The sequence below is a fragment of the Salmo salar genome, chromosome 18 (genome assembly GCF_965601325.2).
Source record: "Salmo salar chromosome 18, fSalSal1, whole genome shotgun sequence".
NCBI lineage: Eukaryota > Metazoa > Chordata > Actinopteri > Salmoniformes > Salmonidae > Salmo > Salmo salar.
The window spans coordinates 81970298-81995134 of record NC_138308.1 but is presented as its reverse complement, the minus strand read 5'-3'; the positions used below and the strand labels follow the sequence as shown (position 1 = coordinate 81995134).

General features: G+C 43.9%; 1 protein-coding gene across 4 annotated transcripts; it reads left to right on the top strand.

Moving 5' to 3' along the window:
* Positions 1 to 3288: 3288 nt before the first annotated feature.
* LOC106577844 (phosphatidylinositol 3-kinase, catalytic subunit type 3) lies at positions 3289 to 24572 on the top strand. Of its 4 annotated transcripts, none has more exons than XM_014156226.3 (26): positions 3290 to 3654; positions 4794 to 4982; positions 5214 to 5357; positions 8535 to 8664; positions 8790 to 8816; positions 10940 to 11026; positions 11229 to 11327; positions 11548 to 11619; positions 11717 to 11821; positions 12743 to 12835; positions 13659 to 13844; positions 13992 to 14131; positions 14368 to 14446; positions 15117 to 15184; positions 16875 to 16980; positions 17178 to 17294; positions 17493 to 17624; positions 17897 to 18025; positions 18236 to 18305; positions 18395 to 18459; positions 19209 to 19293; positions 19932 to 20006; positions 20207 to 20375; positions 20515 to 20605; positions 20766 to 20891; positions 24255 to 24572. In XM_014156226.3, the coding sequence occupies exons 1-26, from the start codon at positions 3590 to 3592 to the stop codon at positions 24267 to 24269; spliced, it is 2664 nt and encodes an 887-aa protein (XP_014011701.1). In that variant the 5' UTR covers positions 3290 to 3589; the 3' UTR covers positions 24270 to 24572. The 4 variants fall into 4 exon arrangements, 3 of the variants coding, with proteins under 3 accessions (XP_014011701.1, XP_014011702.1, XP_014011704.1); XM_014156229.3 differs by having other exon boundaries at positions 3291 to 3530; XM_014156227.3 differs by lacking the exon at positions 8790 to 8816.
* Positions 24573 to 24837: the final 265 nt, after the last annotated feature.

The following is a 24837-nucleotide window of genomic DNA, read 5'->3' as shown; positions in this document are numbered from 1 at the left end:
AGCAGTCAGTTGCCCCCCAGAGGAGACAGAGACAGAGAGAGAGATGGAGAGTGACCTGCTGGATTTTTGGGAAGAGGAAGCTCATAAAGGACAAGATTAGTTTTATGATTTTTATAGTGTCCACTGCTATGGCTGCTGCAGGCGTGTGTGTTTTGTGTGTGTGTGGACCATAGAGATGAAAAAAGGTCTCAACTTTGTATCTGTGCAATTATAGTGTATTTGATAGCATGGGTGGCACCATTGAAGCTATCTACTAAAAAATATATATATTATAAAAAAAAAAAATTAAATGTAAAGCTAATAGTGGTATTTTACCACCACCTGCAGTGCTGGAGATATAGCTCAAAGCCATTTACAAACTAGGCAAAACCATTTCAAGAAAAGACAATGATCCCAACCCGTAGGAATCCCCACCCAGTTGACTACTTTAAAATGGTGGAAGCCCTCAATGGCAATGTCCATGCAAAACCGTTTATTACCAAGTAGAGATCGCTATACATCTCTATGGTGTGAACCAACAACCTGTTGTGAGAGGTAGGGACACAGCGTCCCCAGCCTTCAATGACCCACTAACAGAATAGACGTCTCAGATTTACATAATGTCTACAACGAACGAGAGATTGAAACGTCATTCAAATGTACTTGCTCAGAGGGCCTCAAAAGAACAGTTGCCTACTGTATCAAAATGTATCTTAGCAAGTATCGCTTTCAGAGTTTGGTGTTTCGTGATATTCTGAATTTCAGAGTGGTAGAATTATCAACATTTCTCACATATGCATTTGTAGGCTTTTGTACACCCAAAATTCCATTTAGGAAGAAATGTGCAATGAAATGTCAAATGGAAAAGGAGAGAGACAGTCTCACTGCTCGTCCATGAAGGTAACAATGGGTGTGACACTAATTCATTTATTTTTAAGAGGGCTATCCTACAAAACACCTTGTCAATCAAAGAGTGTGAATCCGTCATAGTCCATCGTCATCTTATTGTATAGGATCTATAGGTTCGAGGAGGGGAGAATATTAGTGCCAATGACATGGATGTTGATTAAGGCAGCCCCCCTGATCCAGAGGGGTTGGGTTAAATGTGGAAGACACATTTTGGTTGAATGCATTTAGTTGTGCAACTGACTAGGTAAACCCTTTCCCCTTCCTTACTTTTGAGCAGGTCCCATATTGCTCTGGTACAAAAGTAGTGCACTATATAGGGAATGCGGTGCGTTAGTGGTGACAAGGCCCCAGAGTCAGAACATGTTCCTCCTCAGACTGTGACAAGTTGAGCTGTGGATCTGTAGAGACAGGGGCAACTCTGAGTCACACACACATACACACCCACATACACACCCAATACAGGACCAAGGCATGTCAAGGCCCTGTGGTCAGTGGCACCCCTGGCTGGCGAGGGAGAACCTATCAACACCCTCCAGACTTCTGTGGGGGTATGAGGGAACACGGGCGTAAAACACAAATTGTGAGGCCCCCGGGGTGCATTGTGAAAAACTTGTTCCTCATCGCAGGTTTTTCCTATGATCTCTGTCTGTCTGCAGACTTGATAGAGAAAGTGGAAGGAGATGAGCTAATGTTTTGTTCTGGCTCAGGGAGCGTTACCGCGCTACCTCGGATAGGACTACTGTACCCGACCAATCACATGTCCCGAACAAACCCTCCTTTTTTAGGATTGACACTGTGCGGACACAGAAGGAGTGGTTGAGTTGGGTATGAACTCTCTCTCTGACTCAAACACTTACACTTACACACACACACACACACACACCACACACACACACACACACACACACACACACACACACACACACACACACACACACACACACACACACACACACACACTGCACTGGGGAGGCAATGGGCCTTGCCTTCTTAAACACCTCTTTAATTATGAGTGGAGCGTGTCGCTGCAGAGCAGAGGACACAGCTACCACTACTCTGTGTCTCAAAAGGCACCATATTCCCTATAAAGTGCAGTACTTTTGACCAGACCCCTATGGAACCTGGTCAAAAGTAGTGCACCATCAAGGGAATAGGGTTCCATTTGGGACGCGGTACTGCTGTTGTGGAGACTGACTCATCAGCTTGGGTTATGTAACCAGGGATGTGTTCATTAGGCCGTGCTGGGCAAGATACTCTGAAAATATAGTTTTCCAAGCTACCAATTACTTCACACTGGAAGAAGTTAAGCTACACTGAAGCTACCCTTAACTGCCGGAAAACACTACCAAGATTTGAATTTAGTTCAACTACCACCAAGCTACAACCAAATGTAATTAAATGATTAGTTAAACTACATTTTTTTTTTTTACAGTTTAACTAGGCAAGTCAGTTAAGAAAAAATTCTTATTTACAATGACGGCCTACCCTGGCCAAACCCTAACGATGCTGGGCCAATTGTGCACCACCCTATTGGACTCCCAATCAGTTGTAATACAGCCTGTAATTGAACCAGGGTCTGTAGTTATACCCCTAGAACTGAGATGCAGTGCCTTAGATGCTGGGCCAATTGTGCACCACCCTATTGGACTCCCAATCAGTTGTAATACAGCCTGTAATTGAACCAGGGTCTGTAGTTACACCCCTAGAACTGAGATGCAGTGCCTTAGACCCTGCGCCACTCAGGAGCGTCACTTGGGAGCCCCACTCGGGAGACCCACTACTCTCCATCACTGTCATTATGAACCAAACGGAAGCAAACGGGACTAAACAAGGAGGGACCTACCTTAATGTGTTCAATAGAAACTCTCCTTTTCATTGCAAAAGGTTTTCTGTTGTGAAACATTTTTGCTATGGTGTACATAATGAATACACCTCTGGTAAGGCGGTTGGAGTTCCTGGACTTCAGTAAAGCAGAGAACATTACACTGAGGAAACCTGGCCAGTACATTATAATCAGGTTTCTTGATGCCCAATGCCACCAAAACAACAACCATAGTCAAGACTACCCTACAAAGATGTGCTAGTTCATAACATATGAACTCTGGCCAATGAACTGTGGCCACCATGAATTGAAAACATAGTTGAAAGTAAAACATTTCATTTGCACATAGCTATAGAAAAAAAGACACTTGTTGCAAATGTTTTTATTGAAATCAAATGCCATATATTTACTTATGTTGGCTATGCCTTTAAGATTATATCCAGTAAACCGGCCCCCAAATTCCCTTTCTTCAGGAAGTAAGTGAACCATCAGACTAGCTAAATCAACCTTAAAAAACAACGATTGACAACACACGCCATCATTGGCAGAGGAATAGAGATCGATTACTTTTCCCTGACGTCAGCTTTATATGCCTTTGCGGTGCTCACAAAAAAAAAAATCATGTCCGAAAAGTGATCTGTCGCTATAATGTCATTCCCGTGAATCGAGACGATTAAAGTTCACATTTCGATTGGACTGCTCGTGTATAAACTGACTGTATTTCAGTATATCATTTTTTTGCTAAGTGGAGAGACTGTATTGCTATGTGTTTTTTCACATAGGCCTTACAAGCGAGCCCACCGTCTGTGAGAAGGCTAAAGTTAGTTGCTTACAATCCAATTTTCCGATGTGATTTATGAGTAACGAAGTCGACGAAAGATGGACACAGACACATTTAACTATGTCTACAGTTGTGACTTGGATATTAATGTTCAACTGAAAATGTTAGTGTTTTATTACTTGGGTTACTATCTGGCCACATTAAAGTAGCAAGTTAACGTATAGCGCAAAGAAAATGTTTTACATAATGCTGTCAAGCAAACAATAGCAGTCAGTTTAACTACTACTAGCTTTGTAACTGCGTACGATTTGATTGATAACAAGTTGACAGCAATGACATCGTGGACCTCGAGTCCCCAATGTTGACCAGCTAATGCCACTTTGCATGGATGAAAAATGATTGCAGCGCTTGCCCAAAAGTCACATCATTTCTACCTAGTTGTTTGTCTTCTATTTACCTAAGCGAGCATGGCAACATCATGATATCACGGCACCATAACGTGCCCGGTGAGGGTTCTTATTTGGGAGCACAATTCGCTTGTCGTGACATCATGCACATTCCGACGGCTCATCGGTTTAGTGCACCTCTCGTGACTTCTATTAACGAGCTGGGCTCCGCTGTGGTGGCCCGTAAATAACGTCCATAATTCTCAACAAACCATGTAGTGTAGAGCTTCCAGTTAGGCCGTTATGTACTGGAATAATATTGTGATGCATTTTGTCACAATTTGCCAGGGGATTGTTAACCGTTGTCTTAACACAGCAGCATGCACACATCTAATCACGAGTGGCAATGAAAGTAAATAAGACAAATATGAATATTCTTGCAGGTGATCATTCATAGATATATCGTAAATCGTCATCCACAGTGTTAGATCTAACATTGATTTACTACTTTTGTCTAGATTCTAGAACCTCAGCTAAGCAGAGGGCAATAATTGTGTTTCTGAAAGGGAAAGAAGACCAGGGACAACTGTGGTGGTGGTGTCAAACTACTCCCCTCCCTCATGTCTCTAATCTCACATGATCCCCCTGCCTTTTTCCCTCTCTCCCCCTCCCTCCTGTCCCTTTCTCCCTCTTGTCCCTCTCCACTCCCTCTTTTCCCTCGCTCCATCTCCCTCTTGTCCCTCTCTCTCCGCCTTCCTCCTGTCCCCTTCGCTCCCTTTCTCTCCCTCCCTCTCTCTCCGTCTTCCTCCTGTCCCCTTCGCTCCCTTTCTCTCCCTCCCTCTCTCTCCGCCTCCCTCCTGTCCCCTTCGCTCCCTTTCCCCCCCTCCCTCCCTCTCCCCCTCCCTCCCCTCCACAGAGGCAGCTTGGAGGGCAAGAGGGAGCAGAAGAGCTACAAGGCGCTGCTGCAGGATCCCATGCTCCGGTTCTCTGGCCTCTACCAGGAGAGCTGCTCAGACCTCTATGTTACCTGTCAGGTGTTTGCAGAGGGCAAACCTCTGGCGCTGCCCGTACTCACCTCCTACAAGGCGTTCAGCACCCGCTGGAAGTGAGTGACACCCTTATTAGGATATAGTGTCCCAAATTGACATAATCTCTTAAAAGACTGAATGAGATAGTTGAATGATGCTCTGAGCCACTCTTTGACCTGGCCGGGCTTTGTATTTCACATTGTAGTCCAATCTCACTATAATAGATCCAAAGTAATATAGTCCTTGTGAATTGTTCTGTAAACTTTCTTTCTTTCTCACTCTCGCTCTTCCCTTCTTCCCTCCCCCAGCTGGAATGAGTGGTTGAGGCTGCCAGTGAAGTACCCAGACCTGCCCCAGAGTGCCCAGGTGGCCCTAACAGTGTGGGATGTGTACGGGCCGGGCCGAGCCACCCCTGTGGGGGGAACCACTGTCACCCTCTTTGGCAAATATGGGTGAGTCCCAAGTCCATCTCAACTAACAGGACAAATGCTTTATATTACTGTACTGTGTCGGCAAAATCAAAATGAAGGATTTGTGTTGTCTGTGTATAATTTATCTATTCTATTTTACATTAGATCCTTTGCGTATGAATGGGAAGTTACAAAAAAGCCAGACTGAATACTGCTGACTGTACACTACCGGTCAAACGTTTAAGCCCACCTACTCATTCAAGGGTTTTTCTTTATTTTTACTATTTTCTAGAAGACATCAACACTATGAAATAACACATATGGAATCATGTAGTAACCAAAAAAGTGTTAAACAAATCAAAATATATTTTATATTTGAGATTCTTTAAATTGCCACCCTTTGCCTTGATGACAGCTTTGCACGCTCTTGTCATTCTCTCAACCAGCTTCATGAGATAGTCACCTAGAATGCATTTTAATTAACAGGCGTGCCTTCTTAAAAGTACATTTGTGGAATTTCTTTCCTTCTTAATGCATTTGAGCCAATCAGTTGTGTTGTGACAAGGTAGGGGTGGTATACAGAAGATAGCCCTATTTGGTAAAAGACCAAGTACATATTATGGCAAGAACAGCTCAAATAAGCAAAGAGAAACAACAGTCCATCATTACTTTAAGACATGAAGGTCAGTCAATATGAAACATTTCAAGAACTTTAAAAGTTTCTTCAGCGCTATGATGAAACTGGCTCTCATGAGGACCTCCACAGGAATGGAAGACCCAGAGTTACCTCTGCGGCAGAGGATACGTTCATTCGAGTTACCAGCCTCAGAAATTGCAGCCCAAATAAATGCTTCACAGAGTTCAAGTAACAGACACATCTCAACATCAGCTGTTCAGAGGAGACTGTGTGAATCAGGCCTTCATGGTCTAATTGCTGCAGAGAAACCACTACTAAAGGACACCAATAAGAAGAAGAGACTTGCTTGGGCCAAGAAAAACAAGCAATTGACATTAGACCGGTGGAAATGTGTCCTTTGGTTTGGAGTCCAAATTGGAGATTTTTGGATCCAACGCCATGTCTTTGTGAGACGCGGTGTGGGAGAATGGATGATCTCTGCATGTGTATTTCCAAACGTAAAGCATGAAGGAGGAGGTGTTATGATGTAGGGTGCTTTGCTGGTGACACTGTCTGTGATTTATTTAGAATTCAAGGCGCACTTAACCAGAATGGCTACCACAGCATTCTGCAGCGATACGCCATCCCATCTGGTTTGGGCTTAGTGGGGATATCATTTGCTTTTCAGCAGGACAATGACCCAACACACCTCCAGGCTGTGTAAGGGCTGTTTTACCAAGAAGGAGAGTGATGGAGTGCCGCATCAGATGACCTGGCCTCCATAATCCCCCGACCTCAACCAAATTGAGATGTTTTGGGATGAGTCGGACCACAGAGTGAAGGAAAAGCAGCCAACAAGTGCTCAGCATATGTGGGAACTTCTTCAAGACTGTTGGAAAAGCATTCCAGGTGAAGCTGGTTGAGAGAATGCCAACAGTGTGCAAAGCTGTCAAGGCAAATAGTGGCTATTTGAAGAATCACAAATATATAATATGTTTTCATTTGTTCCACACTTTTTTGGTTACTACATGATTCCATATGTGTTATTTCATAGTTTTGATTAGAGGTTAACCGATTATGATTTTCCATGCCGATACCGATTATTGGAGGATCGAAAAAAGCCCATACCAATTAATCGGCCAATTTTTATATATATATTTGTAATAATGACTATTACAACAATACTGAATGAACACTTTTATTTTAACTTAATATAATACATAAATAAAATCTATTTAATATCAATTAAATGGTACTTGTTCAATTTGGTTTAAATAATGCAATAACACAGTGTTGGAGAAGAAAGTAAAAGTGGAATATGTGCCATGTAAAAAAGCTAACGTTTTCCCAGTTAAGAAGTTTTAGGTTGTCGTTATTATAGGAATTATAGGACTATTGCTCTCTATACCATTTGTATTTCATATACCTTTGACTATTGGATGTTCTAATAGGCACTATAGTATTGCCAGCCTAATCTCGGGAGTTGATAGGCTTGAAGTCATAAACAGCACTGTGCTTCAAGCATTGCGAAGAGCTGCTGGCAAACGCGGGAAAGTGCTGTTTGAATGAATGCTTACGAGCCTGCTGCTGCCTACCACCGCTCAGTCAGACTGCTCTATCAAATATGAAATCATAGACTTAATTATAATAAACACACAGAAATATGAGCCTTAGGTCATTAATATGGTCAAATCCGGAAACTATCATTTCGAAAACAAAACGTTTAGTCTTTCAGTGAAATACGGAACCGTTCCGTATTTTATCGAACGGGTGGCAACCCTAAGTCTAAATATTGCTGTTACATTGCACAACCTTCAATGTTATGTCATAATTATGTAAAATTCTGGCATATTAATTATGGTCTTTGTTAGGAAGAAATGGTCTTCACACAGTTCGCAACGAGCCAGGCGGCCCAAACTGCTGCATATACCCTGACTCTGCTTGCACTGAACGCAGGAGAAGTGACACAATTTCCCTAGTTAATATTGCCTGCTAACATTAATTTCTTTTAACTAAATATGCAGGTTTAAAAAAATATACTTGTGTATTGATTTTAAGAAAGTCTTTTAAAGATTTTAAGAAACCATGTTTATGGTTAGGTACATTGGTGCAACGATTGTGCTTTTTTGCAAATGCGCTTGTTAAATCATCACCCGTTTGGCGAAGTAGGCTGTGATTCAATGATAAATTAACAGGCACCGCATCGATTATATGCAACGCAGGACAAGCTTGTTAAACTAGTAATATCATCAACCATATGTTGTTAACTAGTGATTATGTTAAGATTGATTGTTTTTTATAAGATAGGTTTAATGCTAGCTAGCAACTTACTGCACTTGCGTAACAGGGGGTTAGCCTGCCATGCAGTCTCCTCGTAGAGTGCAATGTAATCGGCCATAATCGGCGTCCAAAAATGCCGATTACCGATTGTTATGAAAACTTGAAATCGGCCCTCATTAATCGGTCGACCTCTAGTTTTGATGTCTTCACTGAGTAGGTGTTCTAAAACTTTTGACCAGCAGTATGTGGCTATTATTGAAACTGATACCATCTGACCGATACTATCTCACATCCCCTTTCAATCTCCCCTTCCTCTCTCCCAGAATGTTCCGGCAGGGGATGCATGACCTGAAGGTGTGGCCTGGGGTAGAGGGGGACGGAGGGGAGCCCACCAGCACCCCAGGTAGGACCAGCAGCAGTCTAGCAGAGGACCAGATGGGAAGACTGGCCAAGGTAGTCACAGGGTCAGGGGTCCCCTGGAGGTTTGGGTGTGTCTCTGTGTGTGTGTGCGTGCGTGCGTGCGTGTGTGTGAGATATACTCCTGTGAAAGGACCTGTCTAAATCACTGTCTATTCCAGCCCTCTGACCTGGAGTTTCTCAGTGATGTGAGTACTAGGGATTGGAAGGAGAGGAGTGAGGGTCGGAATGCTGGATGTGTGTGTATTTGCCTGTGTGTGTTTGCCTGTGTGTGTGTAGGCCTGTGTATTTCTCTTGGTCTTTGTTGGTACACATATTAGGCCCTATAGCTACTTCTTGCTGACTTTTTGTTGTGTGTGTGTGTGTGTGCATGGCTTGCGTGTGTGAGGAAGATGGTACATCAACCCCCCTGCCATTTTTCATGAGAAACAACTAAGAAGCACCACCTTTGCATATAATATAATAATCCCAGTCGTTACAGTAATTATTACAAAATGTGTCTTTAGCCTTTGGTGTGCTTGTTTTAATTTTGTAGTTTTTACAGTGCCTTCAGAATGTATTCATACCCCTTGACTTATTCCACATTTTGTTGTGTTACAGCCTGAAATCAGAATTGAATACATTTTTATTTTTTTCTCACCCATCTACACACAATACCCAACAATGACAGTGAAAACATGTTTATATATGTCAATTAAATATCTCATTTACATAAGTATTCACAGTCACATGTTAGAATCACCTTTGGCAGCCATTACAGTTGTGAGTCTTTCTGGGTAAGTCTCTAAGAGCTTTGCACACCTGGATTGTATAATATTTAGTATTGTTATTAAAAAGGTATTCAAGCTCTATCAAGTTGGTTCTTAATCATTTCCAGACAGCCATTTTCAAGCCGATTTAAGTCAAAACTGTAACTAGGCCACTCAGGAATATTCAATGTCAGCTTGATATGTAACTACAGAGTATATTTGGCCTTGTGTTTTAGGTTATTGTCCTGCTGAAAGGTGAATTTGTCTCCCAGTGTCTGTTGGAAGCAGACTGAACCAGCTTTTCCTATAGGATTTTGCCTGTGTTTAGCTCTATTCCATTTCTACTTATCCTATAAATCTCCCTAGATCTTGACGATGACAAGCATACCCATAACATGGTTCAGCCACCACCATGCTTGAAAATATGGGTTGTCTTGGATTTTCCCTAAACATAACGCTTTGTATTCAGGACGTAAGGTACATTTCTTTGCCTTTTTTTCAGTTTTACATTAGTGCCTTATTGCAAACAGGAATATTTTTATTCTGTACATGCTTCCTTCTTTTCACTCTGTCGTTTAGATTAGTATTGTGGAGTAACTACAATGTTGTTGATCCATCCTCAGTTTTCTCCTATAACAGCCATTAAACTCTGTCACCATTGGCCTCATGGTGAAATTCCGTGAGCGGTTTCCTTCCTCTCCGGCAACTGAGGAAGGATGCCTGTATTTCTGTAGGGATACACCATCCAAAGAGTAATTCATAACTTCACCATGCTCATTCATTGTCTGCTTTTTTATTTTTATTTTACCCATCTACGAATAGGTGCCCTACTTTGCGAGGCATAGGAAAATGTCCCTGGTCTTTGTGGTTGTATTTGTGTTTGAAATTTGCTGCTAGACTGAGGGACCTTACAGATTTGTGTGTGGGGTACAGAAATCATGTTAAATACTATTATTGAACAGAGTGAGTCCATACAACTTATTGTGACTTGTTAAGCACATTTTTACTCCTGAACTTATGTAGGCTTGCCATAACAAAGGGGTTGAAAACTTATTGACTGCATACTTTACATTTTTTATTATTTTGTAAAAATTTTCCACTTTGACATTATAGGGTATTGTGTGTAGACCGGTGACATTCTAAATTGAATCCATTTTACATTTAGGCTGTAACACAACAACAAAAAGTTAAGGGGTGTTAATACTTTTGGAAGGCACTGTAGACCCACGAGTGTGTAGACTGATTGTAAATAGTGAAAATGAACTGTACCAAGTTCCGGATGAGTTATAACAGCCCTGGTGAATGGTGTTCTTGTGTGCCCCGGACACACACACTGACGCTGAGGGGATTGGCTGCTGAGTTTCTGTTCCGTACTTCCGTTGCGCTGGATTGGCCGCTGGCACCCAAAACTGCGCTCTGATTGGCCGAGCGAGCTCTCTGCACATCTCTGCTACACCTCTGTTGCATCCTCTATTCCTAACCTCACTACATCTTTCCTCCACTGCTCCGTCTTTCTTTTCCGCCGTTCCTCTCCCTCTACTCTCTTCATTCTCTCCTTCTAGCTGACCAAGGCCCACCGGCAGGGTCACATGGTGAAGGTAGACTGGTTGGACCGTCTCACCTTCAGAGAAATAGAGATGATCAATGAGGTGAGTTAGAGGATCTGGGGCCAGTTCTTTCAATCACTATAAATCATATATTGCATCATACACTTACAATCAGTTGGGTCAGAGCCCATCCATCACAAATACTTTTGCGTGTGAATATGTAAAGATATTAATCTCTCCTTTCTCTACACTGCTGTGTTATCTTCCTCTAGCAAAAGTCAGTCGTATGTTTGTGTTCCCACAGAGGGAGAAACGCAGTTCCAACTTCATGTACCTAATGGTGGAGTTTCCTCGTGTCAAAACTGGTGAAAAGCCAGAGTACAGTATTGTCTATTATGAGAAGGTAGGTACTGTAGACACACACACACACACACACACACACACACACACACACACACACACACACACACACACACACACACACACACACACACACACACACACACGGTTGGTATTACGTTTTTGTGGCATTAAAATACTGTGGTAGTTCTGAAAGGGATTATTGATTGGTTGATGGCCATGGTGATGTGGTTGCTGATTGACTTGAACTCCTCCCCTTCCAGGATGGAGATGACGCCTCACCTGTGCTCATCAGCGCTGACATCGTCAAAGTCCCCGACCCTCAGATGTGCATGGTGAGAAACACACACACACAAAGGGAGACGTTCAGTTATCGACATATTGATCATGTATTGAGTTGAATGCATTGTATTGATTCTTTCCCTGCTATAGGAGAACCTTGTGGAGAGCAAGCACCATAAGCTAGCCCGTAGCCTACGGTGCGGACCGTCAGACCACGACCTAAAGCCTAACGCTGCCACACGAGACCAGCTCAACGTCAGTACCGTTACTCGACAGCAACCGCGCGTGTGTGTCTGTGTGCGTGTCTGTGTGTGTCTGTGTGTGTCTGTGTGTGTGTGCGTGTGCGTGTGCGTGTGTGTGTGTGTGTGTGTGTGTGTGTGCGTGCGTGCGTGCGTGCGTGCGTGTGCTCGCGATGTGAATGTGTCGGATGTTAGCAGTAGACTCAACTGTGTGTGTGTGTGTCTGTCTGTCTGTCTGTCTGTCTGTCTGTCTGTCTGTCTGTCTGTCTGTCTGTCTGTCTGTCTGTCTATCTATCTATCTATCTATCTATCTATCTATCTATCTATCTATCTATCTATCTATCTATCTATCTATCTATCTATCTATCTATCTATCTATCTATCTATCTATCTATCTATCTATCTATCTATCTATCTATCTATCTATCTATCTATCTATCTATCTATCTATCTATCTATCTATCTATCTATCTATCTATCTATCTATCTATCTATCTATCTATCTATCTATCTATCTATCTATCTATCTATCTATCTATCTATCTATCTATCTATCTATCTATCTATCTATCTATCTATCTATCTATCTATCTATCTATCTATCTATCTATCTATCTATCTATCTATCTATCTATCTATCTATCTATCTATCTATCTATCTATCTATCTATCTATCTATCTATCTATCTATCTATCTATCTATCTATCTATCTATCTATCTATCTATCTATCTATCTATCTATCTATCTATCTATCTATCTATCTATCTATCTATCTATCTATCTATCTATCTATCTATCTATCTATCTATCTATCTATCTATCTATCTATCTATCTATCTATCTATCTATCTATCTATCTATCTATCTATCTATCTATCTATCTATCTATCTATCTATCTATCTATCTATCTATCTATCTATCTATCTATCTATAGGTCATAGTGAATTACCCCCCAACGAAGCAGCTGAGCTCTGAGGAACAGGACCTGGTGTGGAAGTTCCGTTACTACCTCACCACTCAGGAGAAGGTGTGTATCCTGCTATGCTTCAACATCTTTTATTGTCCCATGGGCCATTTCTTTGTGTGTAGTGTGCGGACACATGGACAGTGTTTGTGTGTTTACAGCAGAATATATTTTAGATTTATATATATTTCCCTACAAAAACGGAAACAAAGTTGGACAGCATCTAGGGCCCTGAGTTTTCCTGACCAGGAAACAATCCTAGTTTAAGCATGGTCCCAGTATAACTAGGGCCCAGAGTTGTTCCTGGACAGGAAAAACCCAAAGCCCTATTTTCACCACAACACTCAAGGACGTTCCATCTCTGTTAACGCGCTGGTCTAAGAAGCTAATTAACGAAGCACTCCTCCTCTCTCCTCTCTCCTCTCTCCTCTCTCCTCTCTCCCCTCTCCCCTCTCCCCTCTCCTCTCTCCTCTCTCCTCTCTCCTCTCTCCTCTCCTCTCTCCTCTCTCCTCTCTCCCCTCTCCCCTCTCCTCTCTCCTCTCTCCTCTCTCCCCTCTCCCCTCTCCCCTCTCCTCTCTCCTCTCTCCCCTCTCCTCTCTCCTCTCCCCTGTCCCCCTCCTCTCTCCTGTCCCCCTCCTCTCTCCCCTCTCCTCTCTCCCCTCTCCCCTCTCCTCTCTCCTCTCTCCCCTCTCCCCTCTCCTTCTCTCCCCTCTCCCCTCTCCTCTCTCCCCTCTCCCCTCTCCTCTCTCCTCTCTCCTCTCTCCTCTCCCCTGTCCCCCTCCTCTCTCCTCTCCCCTGTCCCCCTCCTCTCTCCCCTCTCCTCTCTCCCCTCCCCTCTCCCCTCTCCTCTCTCCTCTCCCCTCTCCTCTCCGCTGTCCCCCTCCAGGCGCTGACTAAGTTCCTGAAGTGTGTGAACTGGGCCCTGCCCGGGGAGGCTAAGCAGGCCCTTGAGCTGCTGGGGAAGTGGAGGCCCATGGACGTAGAGGACTCCCTGGAGCTGCTCTCCTCCCAGTTCACCAACCCCACCGTACGACGCTACGCTGTGACCAGGCTGCAGCAGGCCGATGACGAGGTAGGTGGAGTAGGGGGAGTGTGTTGAGGTGTTTGGAGGTGGGGTGGGGTGTGTGTGTGTGTGTTTGTAGAGTGACACAGCAGAGCCATAAATATGCAGTATGTACACACACACACTAACACCAACGTCTCTCCCCCTGTGCTCCAGGATCTGCTGATGTACCTTCTCCAGCTGGTCCAGGCTCTGAAATACGAGATCTTCACTGACATCCAGGGAGGGCTGGAGCCAGGCAGCAAGAGGGACAGCCAAGGCCTGGGAGAGAGCTCCACCCTGGGGGACCTGGACAGGTGAGAGGGGGGTCTGTAAGGGTGGACGACTGGCTTTGTAGAGTAGACCATTAGGCACGAAAACAGGAAATATTTTAAAACATGAAACAGAAATGTGTGTTCTTTTAAAAAAGGTCAGGTAAACGTTCCAGTTCAGAATTTGTTGACCTTCTGCATTTAGATTGTTTTTAATATATAGAATTGTTTATCATGACTGTGTTCTAACAGTGTAATATGAACTGGTTGTGTGTCTCCAGTCCCCAGATCTTGACTGCTCCAGCGGTGCCCTCACCTGTCCAGAAAGGAAAAGAAGGGGCGGCCAGCGAGAACCTGGAGGTAAGAGATGAAAATAATTGAAGTTGGGCTGATAAGTATTTTCTGTTATGTTTAGTAGGGTATATAACTAATATGTTTAGTAGGGTATATAACTAATATGTTTAGTAGGGTATATAACTAATATGTTTAGTAGGGTATATAACTAATATGTTTAGTAGGGTATATAACTAATATGTTTAGTAGGGTATATAACTAATATGTTTAGTAGGGTATATAACTAATATGTTTAGTAGGGTATATAACTAATATGTTTAGTAGGGTATATAACTAATATGTTTAGTAGGGTATATAACTAATATGTTTAGTAGGGTATATAACTAATATGTTTAGTAGGGTATATAACTAATATGTTTAGTAGGGTATATAACTAATATGTTTAGTACGGTATATAACTAATATGTTTAGTAGGGTATATAACTAATATGTTTAGTAGGGTATATAACTAATATGTTTAGTAGGGTATATAACTAATATGTTTAGTAGGGTATATAACTAATATGTTTAGTAGGGTATATAACTAATATGTTTAGTACGGTATATATAACTAATGTGTTTAGTACGGTATATATAACTAATATGTTTAGTAGGGTATATAAATAATATGTTTAGTACGGTATATAACTAATATGTTTAGTACGGTATATAACTCAATGTTATTTGTCTTCTACAGCAGGACCTGTGTACCTTCCTCATCTCACGTGCTTGTAAGAACTCAACACTGGCCAACTATCTGTACTGGTGAGGATCACATACTTTCTGTGTGTGTATATACAGTTGAAGTCGGAAGTTTACATACACCTTAGCCAAATACATTTATACTCAGTTTTTCACAATTCCTGACATTTAATCCTAGTAAAAAGTTAGGATCACCACTTTATTTTAAGAATGTGAACTGTCAGAATAATAGTAGAGGGAATGATTATTTCAGCTTTTATTTCTTTCATCACATTCCCAGTGGGTCAAACGTTTACATACACTCAATTAGTATTTGGTAGCATTGCCTTTAAATTGTTTAACGTGGGTCAAACGTTTTGGGTAGCCTTCCACGAGCTTCCCACAATAAGTTGGGTGAATTTTGGCCCATTCCTCCTGACAGAACTGGTGTAACTGAGTCAGGTTTGTAGGCCTCCTTGCTCGCACACGATTTTTTAGTTCTGCCCACATATTTTCTATGGGATTGAGGTCAGGGCTTTGTGATGGCCACTCCAATACCTTGACTTTGTTGTCCTTAAGCCATTTTGCCACAACTTTGGAAGGATGCTTGGGGTCATTGTCGATTTGGAAGAACCATTTGCGACCAAGCTTTAACTTCCTGACTGATGTCTTGAGATGTTGCTTCAATATATCCACATAATTTTCCTCCCTCATGAAGCCATCTATTTTGTGAAGTGCACCAGTCCCTCCTGCAGCAAAGCACCCCCACAACATGATGCTGCCACCCCTGTGCTTAATGGTTGGGATGGTGTTCCTCGGCTTGCAAGCCTCCCCCTTTTTCCTCCAAACATAACGATGGTCATTGTGGCCAAACAGTTCTCTTTTTGTTTCATCAGACCAGAGGACATTTCTCCAAAAAGTACGATCTTTGTCCCCAAGTGCAGTTGCAAACCTTAGTCTGGCTTTTTTATGGCGGTTTTGGAGCAGTGGCTTCTTCCTTGCTGAGCGGCCTTTCAGGTTATGTTGATATAGGACTCGCTTTACTGTGGATATAGATACTTTTGTACCTGTATCCTCCAGCATTTTCACAAGGTCCTTTGCTGTTATTCTGGGATTAATTTGCACTTTTCGCACCAAAGTACATTCATCTCTAGGAGACAGAACACGTCTCCTTCCTGAGTGGTATGACGGCTGCGTGGTCCGATGGTGTTTATACTTGCGTACTATTGTTTGTACAGATGAACGTGGTACCTTCAGGCGTTTGGAAATTGCTCCCAAGGATGAACCAGACTCGTGGAGGTCTACAATTCTTTTTCTGAGGTCTTGGCTGATTTCTTTTGATTTTCCCATGATGTCAAGCAAAGAGGCACTGAGTTTGAAGGTAGGCCTTGAAATACATCCATAGGTACACCTCCAATTGACTCAAATGATGTCAATTAGCCTATCAGAAGCTTCTAAAGCCATGATATCATTATCTGGAATTTTCCAAGCTGTTTAAAGGCACAGTCAACTTAGTGTATGTAAACTTCTGACCCACTGGAATTGTGATACAGTGAAATAATCTGTCTGTAAACAATTGTTGGAAAAATCTATTGTGTCATGCACAAAGTAGATGTCCTAACCGACTTGCCAAAACTATAGTTAGTTAACAAGAAATTTGTGGAGTGGTTGAAAAACGAGTTTTAATGACGCCAACCTAAGTGTATGTAAACTTCCAACTTCAACTGTATGTAGCCTACGTGTGTGTGTGCTAAATCTGTGTGAACCCTTTCAGGTATGTAATAGTGGAGTGTGAAGACCAGGACACCCAGCAGAGAGACCTGAAGACCCACAATATGTACCTCAACGTCATCGGGAGGTTCAGCCAAGCACTGCTCAAGGTCTGTCTTTCACAACTCCTATCTTACTTCATCTTGCCGTTTGTAATTTGAAAGTTCAGCACTATGAATTTGCATGTACAGTGAGTGATACGGCACAGTATGTTGAAGAAACACTGGAGTGTTTATGATTGGTTACCATGAGTAGAACTCATTTCCTCCTCTCTTTTATTTGACCCCTTCCCTCTCTCTCTCTCCAGGGTGATAAGAGTGTGAGGGTGATGCGGTCTCTCCTGGCGTCCCAGCAGACGTTTGTGGACAGACTAGTACAGCTGATGAAGGCTGTGCAGAGAGAGAGCGGCAACCGCAAGAAGAAGGTATGGGAGATTTATCTCGCACAGACACACACACACACACACACACACACACACACACACACACACACACACACACACACACACACACACACACACACACACACACACACACACACACACACACACAAAGTCTTCCTTCCTTGTGACTATATGGTGTTATGATTGGGATGGTTGACAGTGGCGCCCCCTGTGTTTCAGACGGAGCGACTGCAGGCTCTGCTGGCGGACAATGAGAAGGTGAACCTGTGTGAGATTGACCCCATCCCTCTGCCTCTGGAACCCTCGGTGAGAATCAGAGGCATCGTGCCAGACACCGCCACGCTGTTCAAGGTACATCACCTTCCATCCCTCCATCCTCTCAACCTCCTATCTCTTTCTTCCTCTCTCGCTCTTCTCCTTTTCTCCTCCCTCTCAACCTCTTCTTTCTCCTCCCTCTCATCTTTTATTCCTGCTCCACCTCTACCTCTCCCCCGGATTAGTGTGTAGTAGTAGTTTTTGGGCCATACATAGACAATGCTTGCTGTGTGATAGTGTAATGGGTACGTGATAATGTACCTTTATGTGTTTCTGTAATCTCGTCACTCTATCTCTGTGTATTATAGAGTGCTCTGATGCCAGCCAAGCTGATCTTCAAGGCTGAGGAAGGGAAGATGTATCCTGTCATCTTTAAACATGGAGACGACCTGAGACAAGACCAGCTCATCCTACAGATCATCTCTCTCATGGACAAGGTCAGAAAGTAACGTATTATTACCATATAAACCTATTATTACCATATTATCAACATATTATTATCATATCATATAAACATAATACTGTATTATTATGGACAAAGTCAGAGACAAACATTACTGCCAAACAGACTGCTGTTTATTTTATCCTGACTCAGAAGGTTAAGTGGCTGTGTGTTGTTAATGGAAATCTGATGGAAATTCTCTCAGCTGCTGAGGAAAGAGAATCTAGATCTGAAGTTGACGCCTTACAAAGTGCTGGCCACAAGCACCAAGCATGGTGAGCACCAATGATGTAGAGATCGAATACTGTCTCAGGAAGTGACTTCTGACCTTTAACCTCTGATCTGGGTGCTGTTGTTCCTTTAGGGTTCATGCAGTTTGTCCAGTCGGTGCCTGTGGCTGAGGTTCTGGCCACTGAAGGAAACATCCAGGTAGGAGATCAAGATATTTCTGTCTAAGAGCCTATTTACCATTGTATCGTATAGTAGATGTTTGTCTACCATCTTCACTCTGTGTACGTCTGTGTCTGTAGACCTGTCTTAATATGTCATGTCTATCGGTGGTCCTGTCTTGTGATATCATGTCTGTGTCTGTAGACCTGTCTTAATATGTCATGTCTATCGGTAGGCCTCTTGTGATATCATGTCTGTGTCTGTAGACCTGTCTTAATATGTCATGTCTATCGGTAGGCCTGTCTTGTGATATCATGTCTGTGTCTGTAGACCTGTCTTAATATGTCATGTCTATCGGTAGGCCTGTCCTGTGATATCATGTCTGTGTCTGTAGACCTGTCTTAATATGTCATGTCTATCGGTAGGCCTGTCCTGTGATATCATGTCTGTGTCGGTAGGCCTGTCCTGTGATATCATGTCTGTGTCGGTAGGCCTGTCTTGTGATATCATGTCTGTGTCGGTAGGCCTGTCTTGTGATATCATGTCTGTGTCGGTAGGCCTGTCCTGTGATATCATGTCTGTGTCGGTAGGCCTGTCCTGTAATATCATGTCTGTGTCGGTAGGCCTGTCTTGTGATATCATCTCTGTGTCGGTAGGCCTGTCTTGTGATATCATGTCTGTGTCGGTAGGCCTGTCTTGTGATATCATGTCTGCCGTAGCTTCTTATAAGTGATAGTCTTACACATTACACACTATCTTTTCTCTCCTTTTGTACTGTGTCTCTATAGAGTTTCTTCAGAAAACACGCCCCCAGTGATAAGGGGCCCTATGGCATCAGCTCTGAGGTGATGGACACCTACGTCAAGAGCTGTGGTGAGTCTACTGCTACTAACACCCTCCCACCTCACTGTCTCGGACCAATCCCAGGGCTTGGTGTGGGTGACATTAAAGACGCACTCCAGCAATTTTTTTAACTTTTCCTGTTGAAAAACAATATCCCACATTTAAATGCAGTAATGTACACACACTCAAAGATACAGTATGCAGAAATCGCTCCGCCATTTCCTGGTTGCAAAAATGTGAATGTTTAGCTTAATTTCAGTTGGTGACAAAACAAGCATAGTGTAGAGAATCATTGTACCATCTAAATCTCTGTGAAATATATTTTCAATAACCTAACATTTTTGCAGCTTTTTGAAGCTGGTGAACAAAACCGACAGAAAAACAAAAATTAAGAGAAGCATAGAAATAGTGCACATAGAACGGATATACCGCTTCTGACTTGCTGTCAATGAGAATGACAGATTAAGAACTCACATTTCTATGTGAATTTGGTGGGTCGCACAAAAAGCTGCCTACTGCGCCTTTAAGGGTAAAACAACATTTCTTCCCAAAATAGAACTTCAAGAAGTAGGCCATTCAACGGGTTGGCATGGTGCCCTCTGTTTTCAGCATCCTAATGTGTGTTTTTGGATGACTACTGAGATGTCGTTTTGTCATTCTTTTTCCAGCCGGTTACTGTGTCATCACATACATCCTGGGTGTGGGAGACAGACACTTGGACAACCTGCTCCTCACAAAGACTGGTGAGTCTATAGGAATTATGTGTCATGTACCTCCAGCACACTGTGGTTGGATTTGTACATTGTCTGATCACTAGTTCTTTCCTTCAAAAGCTACTCTACTCTGTTCTGCATGACTAAATACACGGTGACAACTGCTGTTGTTAAAAGGGCTTTATGAATACATTTCATTGATTGAATACCTTTCCATCTTCCTATTTCAGGAAAGTTATTCCACATAGACTTTGGCTACATCCTGGGTCGTGACCCCAAGCCCCTGCCTCCCCCCATGAAGCTGAGTAAGGAGATGGTGGAGGGGATGGGCGGCATGCAGAGTGAACAGTACCAGGAGTTCAGGAAACAGTGTTACACAGCCTTCCTTCACCTCAGGAGGTAGGACATACACACAGTATACACAAACACAGTATACACACCCACACATAGTATACACACACACAGTATACACACACACAATTGTATCAGCTGTGATGAACCTTTTTCATTTCTCTCAATCTTGTCTCTCTCTCTCCAGGTACTCTAACCTCATCCTGAATTTGTTCTCTCTCATGGTGGACGCCAACATTCCTGACATCGCCCTGGAGCCTGACAAGACTGTTAAGAAGGTGGGTGGGAAATACTGTGTGTGTTTTTCACTCTGCAGACATACTGTAATGTACACTTGTGTGTGGATTTTACGTGTCTCCACATGAAAGAACAAACCCAATGAATGTATCTAACCAGGATTTATCTCTCCCCTGAACATTCTGTCTCCTCCCCCTCCAGGTGCAGGACAAGTTCCGATTGGACCTGTCGGACGAGGAGGCCGTTCACTACATGCAGAGTCTGATTGATGAGAGCGTGGGGGCTCTGTTTGCTGCCGTGGTAGAGCAGATACACAAGTTTGCCCAGGTGTGTTTGTGTGTGTGTCACAACCGAAGTGTATTGTGTATCAAAACTGAGACAATTATACTGACCTTTCCTGTAGCAGTGTTAATGTATGTGTCCTTAATAGTCTTTAAGAACAAATTCTATTTTCTACAAAATTCTACAACAATGACTACCTGGTTTGAGGTACTTTTACAAGTTTATTTTTTATTTTTATTTATTTCACCTTTATTTAACCAGGTAGGCCAGTTGAGAACAAGTTCTCATTTACAACTGCGACCTGGCCAAGATAAAGCAAAGCAATGCGACACAAACAACACAGAGTTACACATGGAATAAACAAACATACAGTCAATAACACAATAGAGAAAAAGTCTATATACAGTGTGTGCAAATGAGGTATGTTTGAGGTATGATGTTTAGGTGTCATGGGTTGGTAAATATTTGTGTTTACATGTGTTAAGCGTCTACATGACAAGTGTGTTGGCGTGAGTGTCGGCTAACGGTGTTGTCTGTCTCCTATCTCTAGTGTCGGCTAACGGTGTTGTCTGTCTCCTATCTCTAGTGTCGGCTAACGGTGTTGTCTGTCTCCTATCTCTCGTGTCGGCTAAGGGTGTTGTCTGTCTCCTGTCTCTCGTGTCGGCTAACGGTGTTGTCTGTCTCCTATCTCTTGTGTCGGCTAACGGTGTTGTCTGTCTCCTATCTCTCGTGTCGGCTAACGGTGTTGTCTGTCTCCTGTCACTCGTGTCGGCTAACGGTGTTGTCTGTCTCCTGTCTCTCGTGTCGGCTAACGGTGTTGTCTGTCTCCTATCTCTCGTGTCGGCTAACGGTGTTGTCTGTCTCCTGTCTCTCGTGTCGGCTAACGGTGTTGTCTGTCTCCTATCTCTCGTGTCGGCTAACGGTGTTGTCTGTCTCCTATCTCTTGTGTCAGCTAACGGTGTTGTCTGTCTCCTATCTCTAGTGTCGGCTAACGGTGTTGTCTGTCTCCTGTCGGCTAACGGTGTTGTCTGTCTCCTATCTCTCGTGTCGGCTAACGGTGTTGTCTGTCTCCTATCTCTAGTGTTGGCTAACGGTGTTGTCTGTCTCCGATCTCTAGTGTCGGCTAACGGTGTTGTCTGTCTCCTATCGTGTCGGCTAACGGTGTTGTCTGTCTCCGATCTCTAGTGTCGGCTAACGGTGTTGTCTGTCTCCTATCTCTCGTGTCGGCTAACGGTGTTGTCTGTCTCCTGTCTCTAGTGTCGGCTAACGATGTTGTCTGTCTCCTATCTCTCCTGTCGGCTAACGGTGTTGTCTGTCTCCTATCTCTCGTGTCGGCTAACGGTGTTGTCTGTCTCCTATCTATCGTGTCGGCTAACGGTGTTGTCTGTCTCCTATCTCTCGTGTCGGCTAACGGTGTTGTCTGTCTCCTATCTCTCGTGTCGGCTAACGGTGTTGTCTGTCTGCTATCTCTCGTGTCGGCTAACGGTGTTGTCTGTCTCCTATCTCTCGTGTCGGCTAACGGTGTTGTCTGTCTCCTATCTCTAGTGTCGGCTAACGGTGTTGTCTGTCTCCTGTCTCTCCTGTCAGCTAACGGTGTTGTCTGTCTCCTGTCTCTAGTGTCGGCTAACGGTGTTGTCTGTCTCCTGTCTCTCCTGTCGGCTAACGGTGTTGTCTGTCTCCTATCTCTAGTGTCAGCTAACGGTGTTGTCTGTCTCCTATCTCTTGTGTCGGCTAATGGTGTTGTCTGTTTTCTGTCTCTTGTGTCGGCTAACGGTGTTGTCTGTCTCCTATCTCTCGTGTCGGCTAACGGTGTTGTCTGTCTCCTATCTCTAGTGTCGGCTAACGGTGTTGTCTGTCTCCTGTCTCTTGTCGGCTAATGGTGTTGTCTGTCTCCTATTTTTCGTGTCGGCTAACGGTGTTGTCTGTCTCCTATCTCTTGTGTCGGCTAACGGTGTTGTCTGTCTCCTATCTCTCATGTCGGCTAACGGTGTTGTCTGTCTCCTATCTCTCGTGTCGGCTAACGGTGTTGTCCGTCTCCTATCTCTCGTGTCGGCTAACGGTGTTGTCCGTCTCCTATCTCTCGTGTCGGCTAACGGTGTTGTCCGTCTCCTATCTCTCGTGTCGGCTAAGGGTGTTGTCTGTCTCCTGTCTCTCGTGTCGGCTAACGGTGTTGTCTGTCTCCTGTCTCTCGTGTCGGCTAACGGTGTTGTCTGTCTCCTATCTCTCGTGTCGGCTAACGGTGTTGTCTGTCTCCTATCTCTTGTGTCGGCTAACGGTGTTGTCTGTCTCCTATCTCTAGTGTCGGCTAACGGTGTTGTCTGTCTCCTGTCGGCTAACGGTGTTGTCTGTCTCCTATCTCTCGTGTCGGCTAACGGTGTTGTCTGTCTCCTATCTCTAGTGTCGGCTAACGGTGTTGTCTGTCTCCGATCTCTAGTGTTGGCTAACGGTGTTGTCTGTCTCCTATCTCTAGTGTTGGCTAACGGTGTTGTCTGTCTCCGATCTCTAGTGTCGGCTAACGGTGTTGTCTGTCTCCTATCTCTCGTGTCGGCTAACGGTGTTGTCTGTCTCCGATCTCTAGTGTCGGCTAACGGTGTTGTCTGTCTCCTATCTCTCGTGTCGGCTAACGGTGTTGTCTGTCTCCTATCTCTCGTGTCGGCTAACGGTGTTGTCTGTCTCCTATCTCTCGTGTCGGCTAACGGTGTTGTCTGTCTCCTATCTCTCGTGTCGGCTAACGGTGTTGTCTGTCTCCTATCTCTAGTGTCGGCTAACGGTGTTGTCTGTCTCCTGTCTCTTGTCGGCTAACGGTGTTGTCTGTCTCCTATTTTTCGTGTCGGCTAACGGTGTTGTCTGTCTCCTATCTCTTGTGTCGGCTAACGGTGTTGTCTGTCTCCTATCTCTCATGTCGGCTAACGGTGTTGTCTGTCTCCTATCACTCGTGTCGGCTAACGGTGTTGTCTGTCTCCTATCTCTAGTGTCGGCTAACGGTGTTGTCTGTCTCCTATTTTTCGTGTCGGCTAACGGTGTTGTCTGTCTCCTATCTCTTGTGTCGGCTAACGGTGTTGTCTGTCTCCTATCTCTCATGTCGGCTAACGGTGTTGTCTGTCTCCTATCTCTCGTGTCGGCTAACGGTGTTGTCTGTCTCCTATCTCTAGTGTCGGCTAACGGTGTTGTCTGTCTCCTATCTCTCGTGTCGGCTAACGGTGTTGTCCGTCTCCTATCGCTCGTGTCGGCTAACGGTGTTGTCCGTCTCCTATCTCTCGTGTCGGCTAACGGTGTTGTCTGTCTCCTGTCTCTCGTGTCGGCTAACGGTGTTGTCTGTCTCCTATCTCTCGTGTCGGCTAACGGTGTTGTCTGTCTCCTGTCTCTTGTGTCGGCTAACGGTGTTGTCTGTCTCCTATCTCTCCTCAGTACTGGCGCAGATGAGAAAGACAGAAAGATCATCTGACTTGGACAGTGGATGGATGGACAGAGAGGGGGAGCTGTTGCCATAGTAACACCAGGTCCCCCGACCCTCCACTGCAGGTGGTGTGTGTGTGTGGGAGATTGACAGGATCCATCCATGACACTGATGAACGGAGGCAAATGATGCTCTGCCAACCTCTGCTCGCTGCAAGAATGAAGAAACCTCAACCCGGACTGTGCGTTCGCATTCTGTATATATTGTGTATATTATTGATTCAACATATGAGATTTATGGCCAAATAAAACCCTGTTGCTACAGTATAACACTGGTGTTGCCTTGTCTCTGTGTATAATACCAGGCTGTGTGTGAGGCTTGCGTGTTTCGGGGCGTTTACACCTGGCATTCATAAGTATCCTGTGATTGTGTCCATATATTGGTTCTGGTTAATGGTTAAAAGACGCAGCGCTGCGATCTAATGATGATCAGATCCAAGAACCCATTGTGAAACAACCGTTAGGACAGCTCTGTGATACAAATGTAGAAGCGTCAGTGTAAACGGAGCCTTGTGAGTCTCACTGTAGAGTATCA

What these genes read in the sequence shown, in the direction of transcription:
- LOC106577844 (XM_014156226.3), top strand. Translation starts at nt 3,590, where the DNA reads ATGGACACAGACACATTTAACTATGTCTACAGTTGTGACTTGGATATT. An exon ending in ATTAATGTTCAACTGAAAAT is followed by an intron (nt 3,655 to 4,793) that starts GTTAGTGTTTTA and finishes TCCCCTCCACAG; the next exon opens with AGGCAGCTTGGAGGGCAAGA. An exon ending in GCCTTCCTTCACCTCAGGAG is followed by an intron (nt 20,376 to 20,514) that starts GTAGGACATACA and finishes CTCTCTCTCCAG; the next exon opens with GTACTCTAACCTCATCCTGA.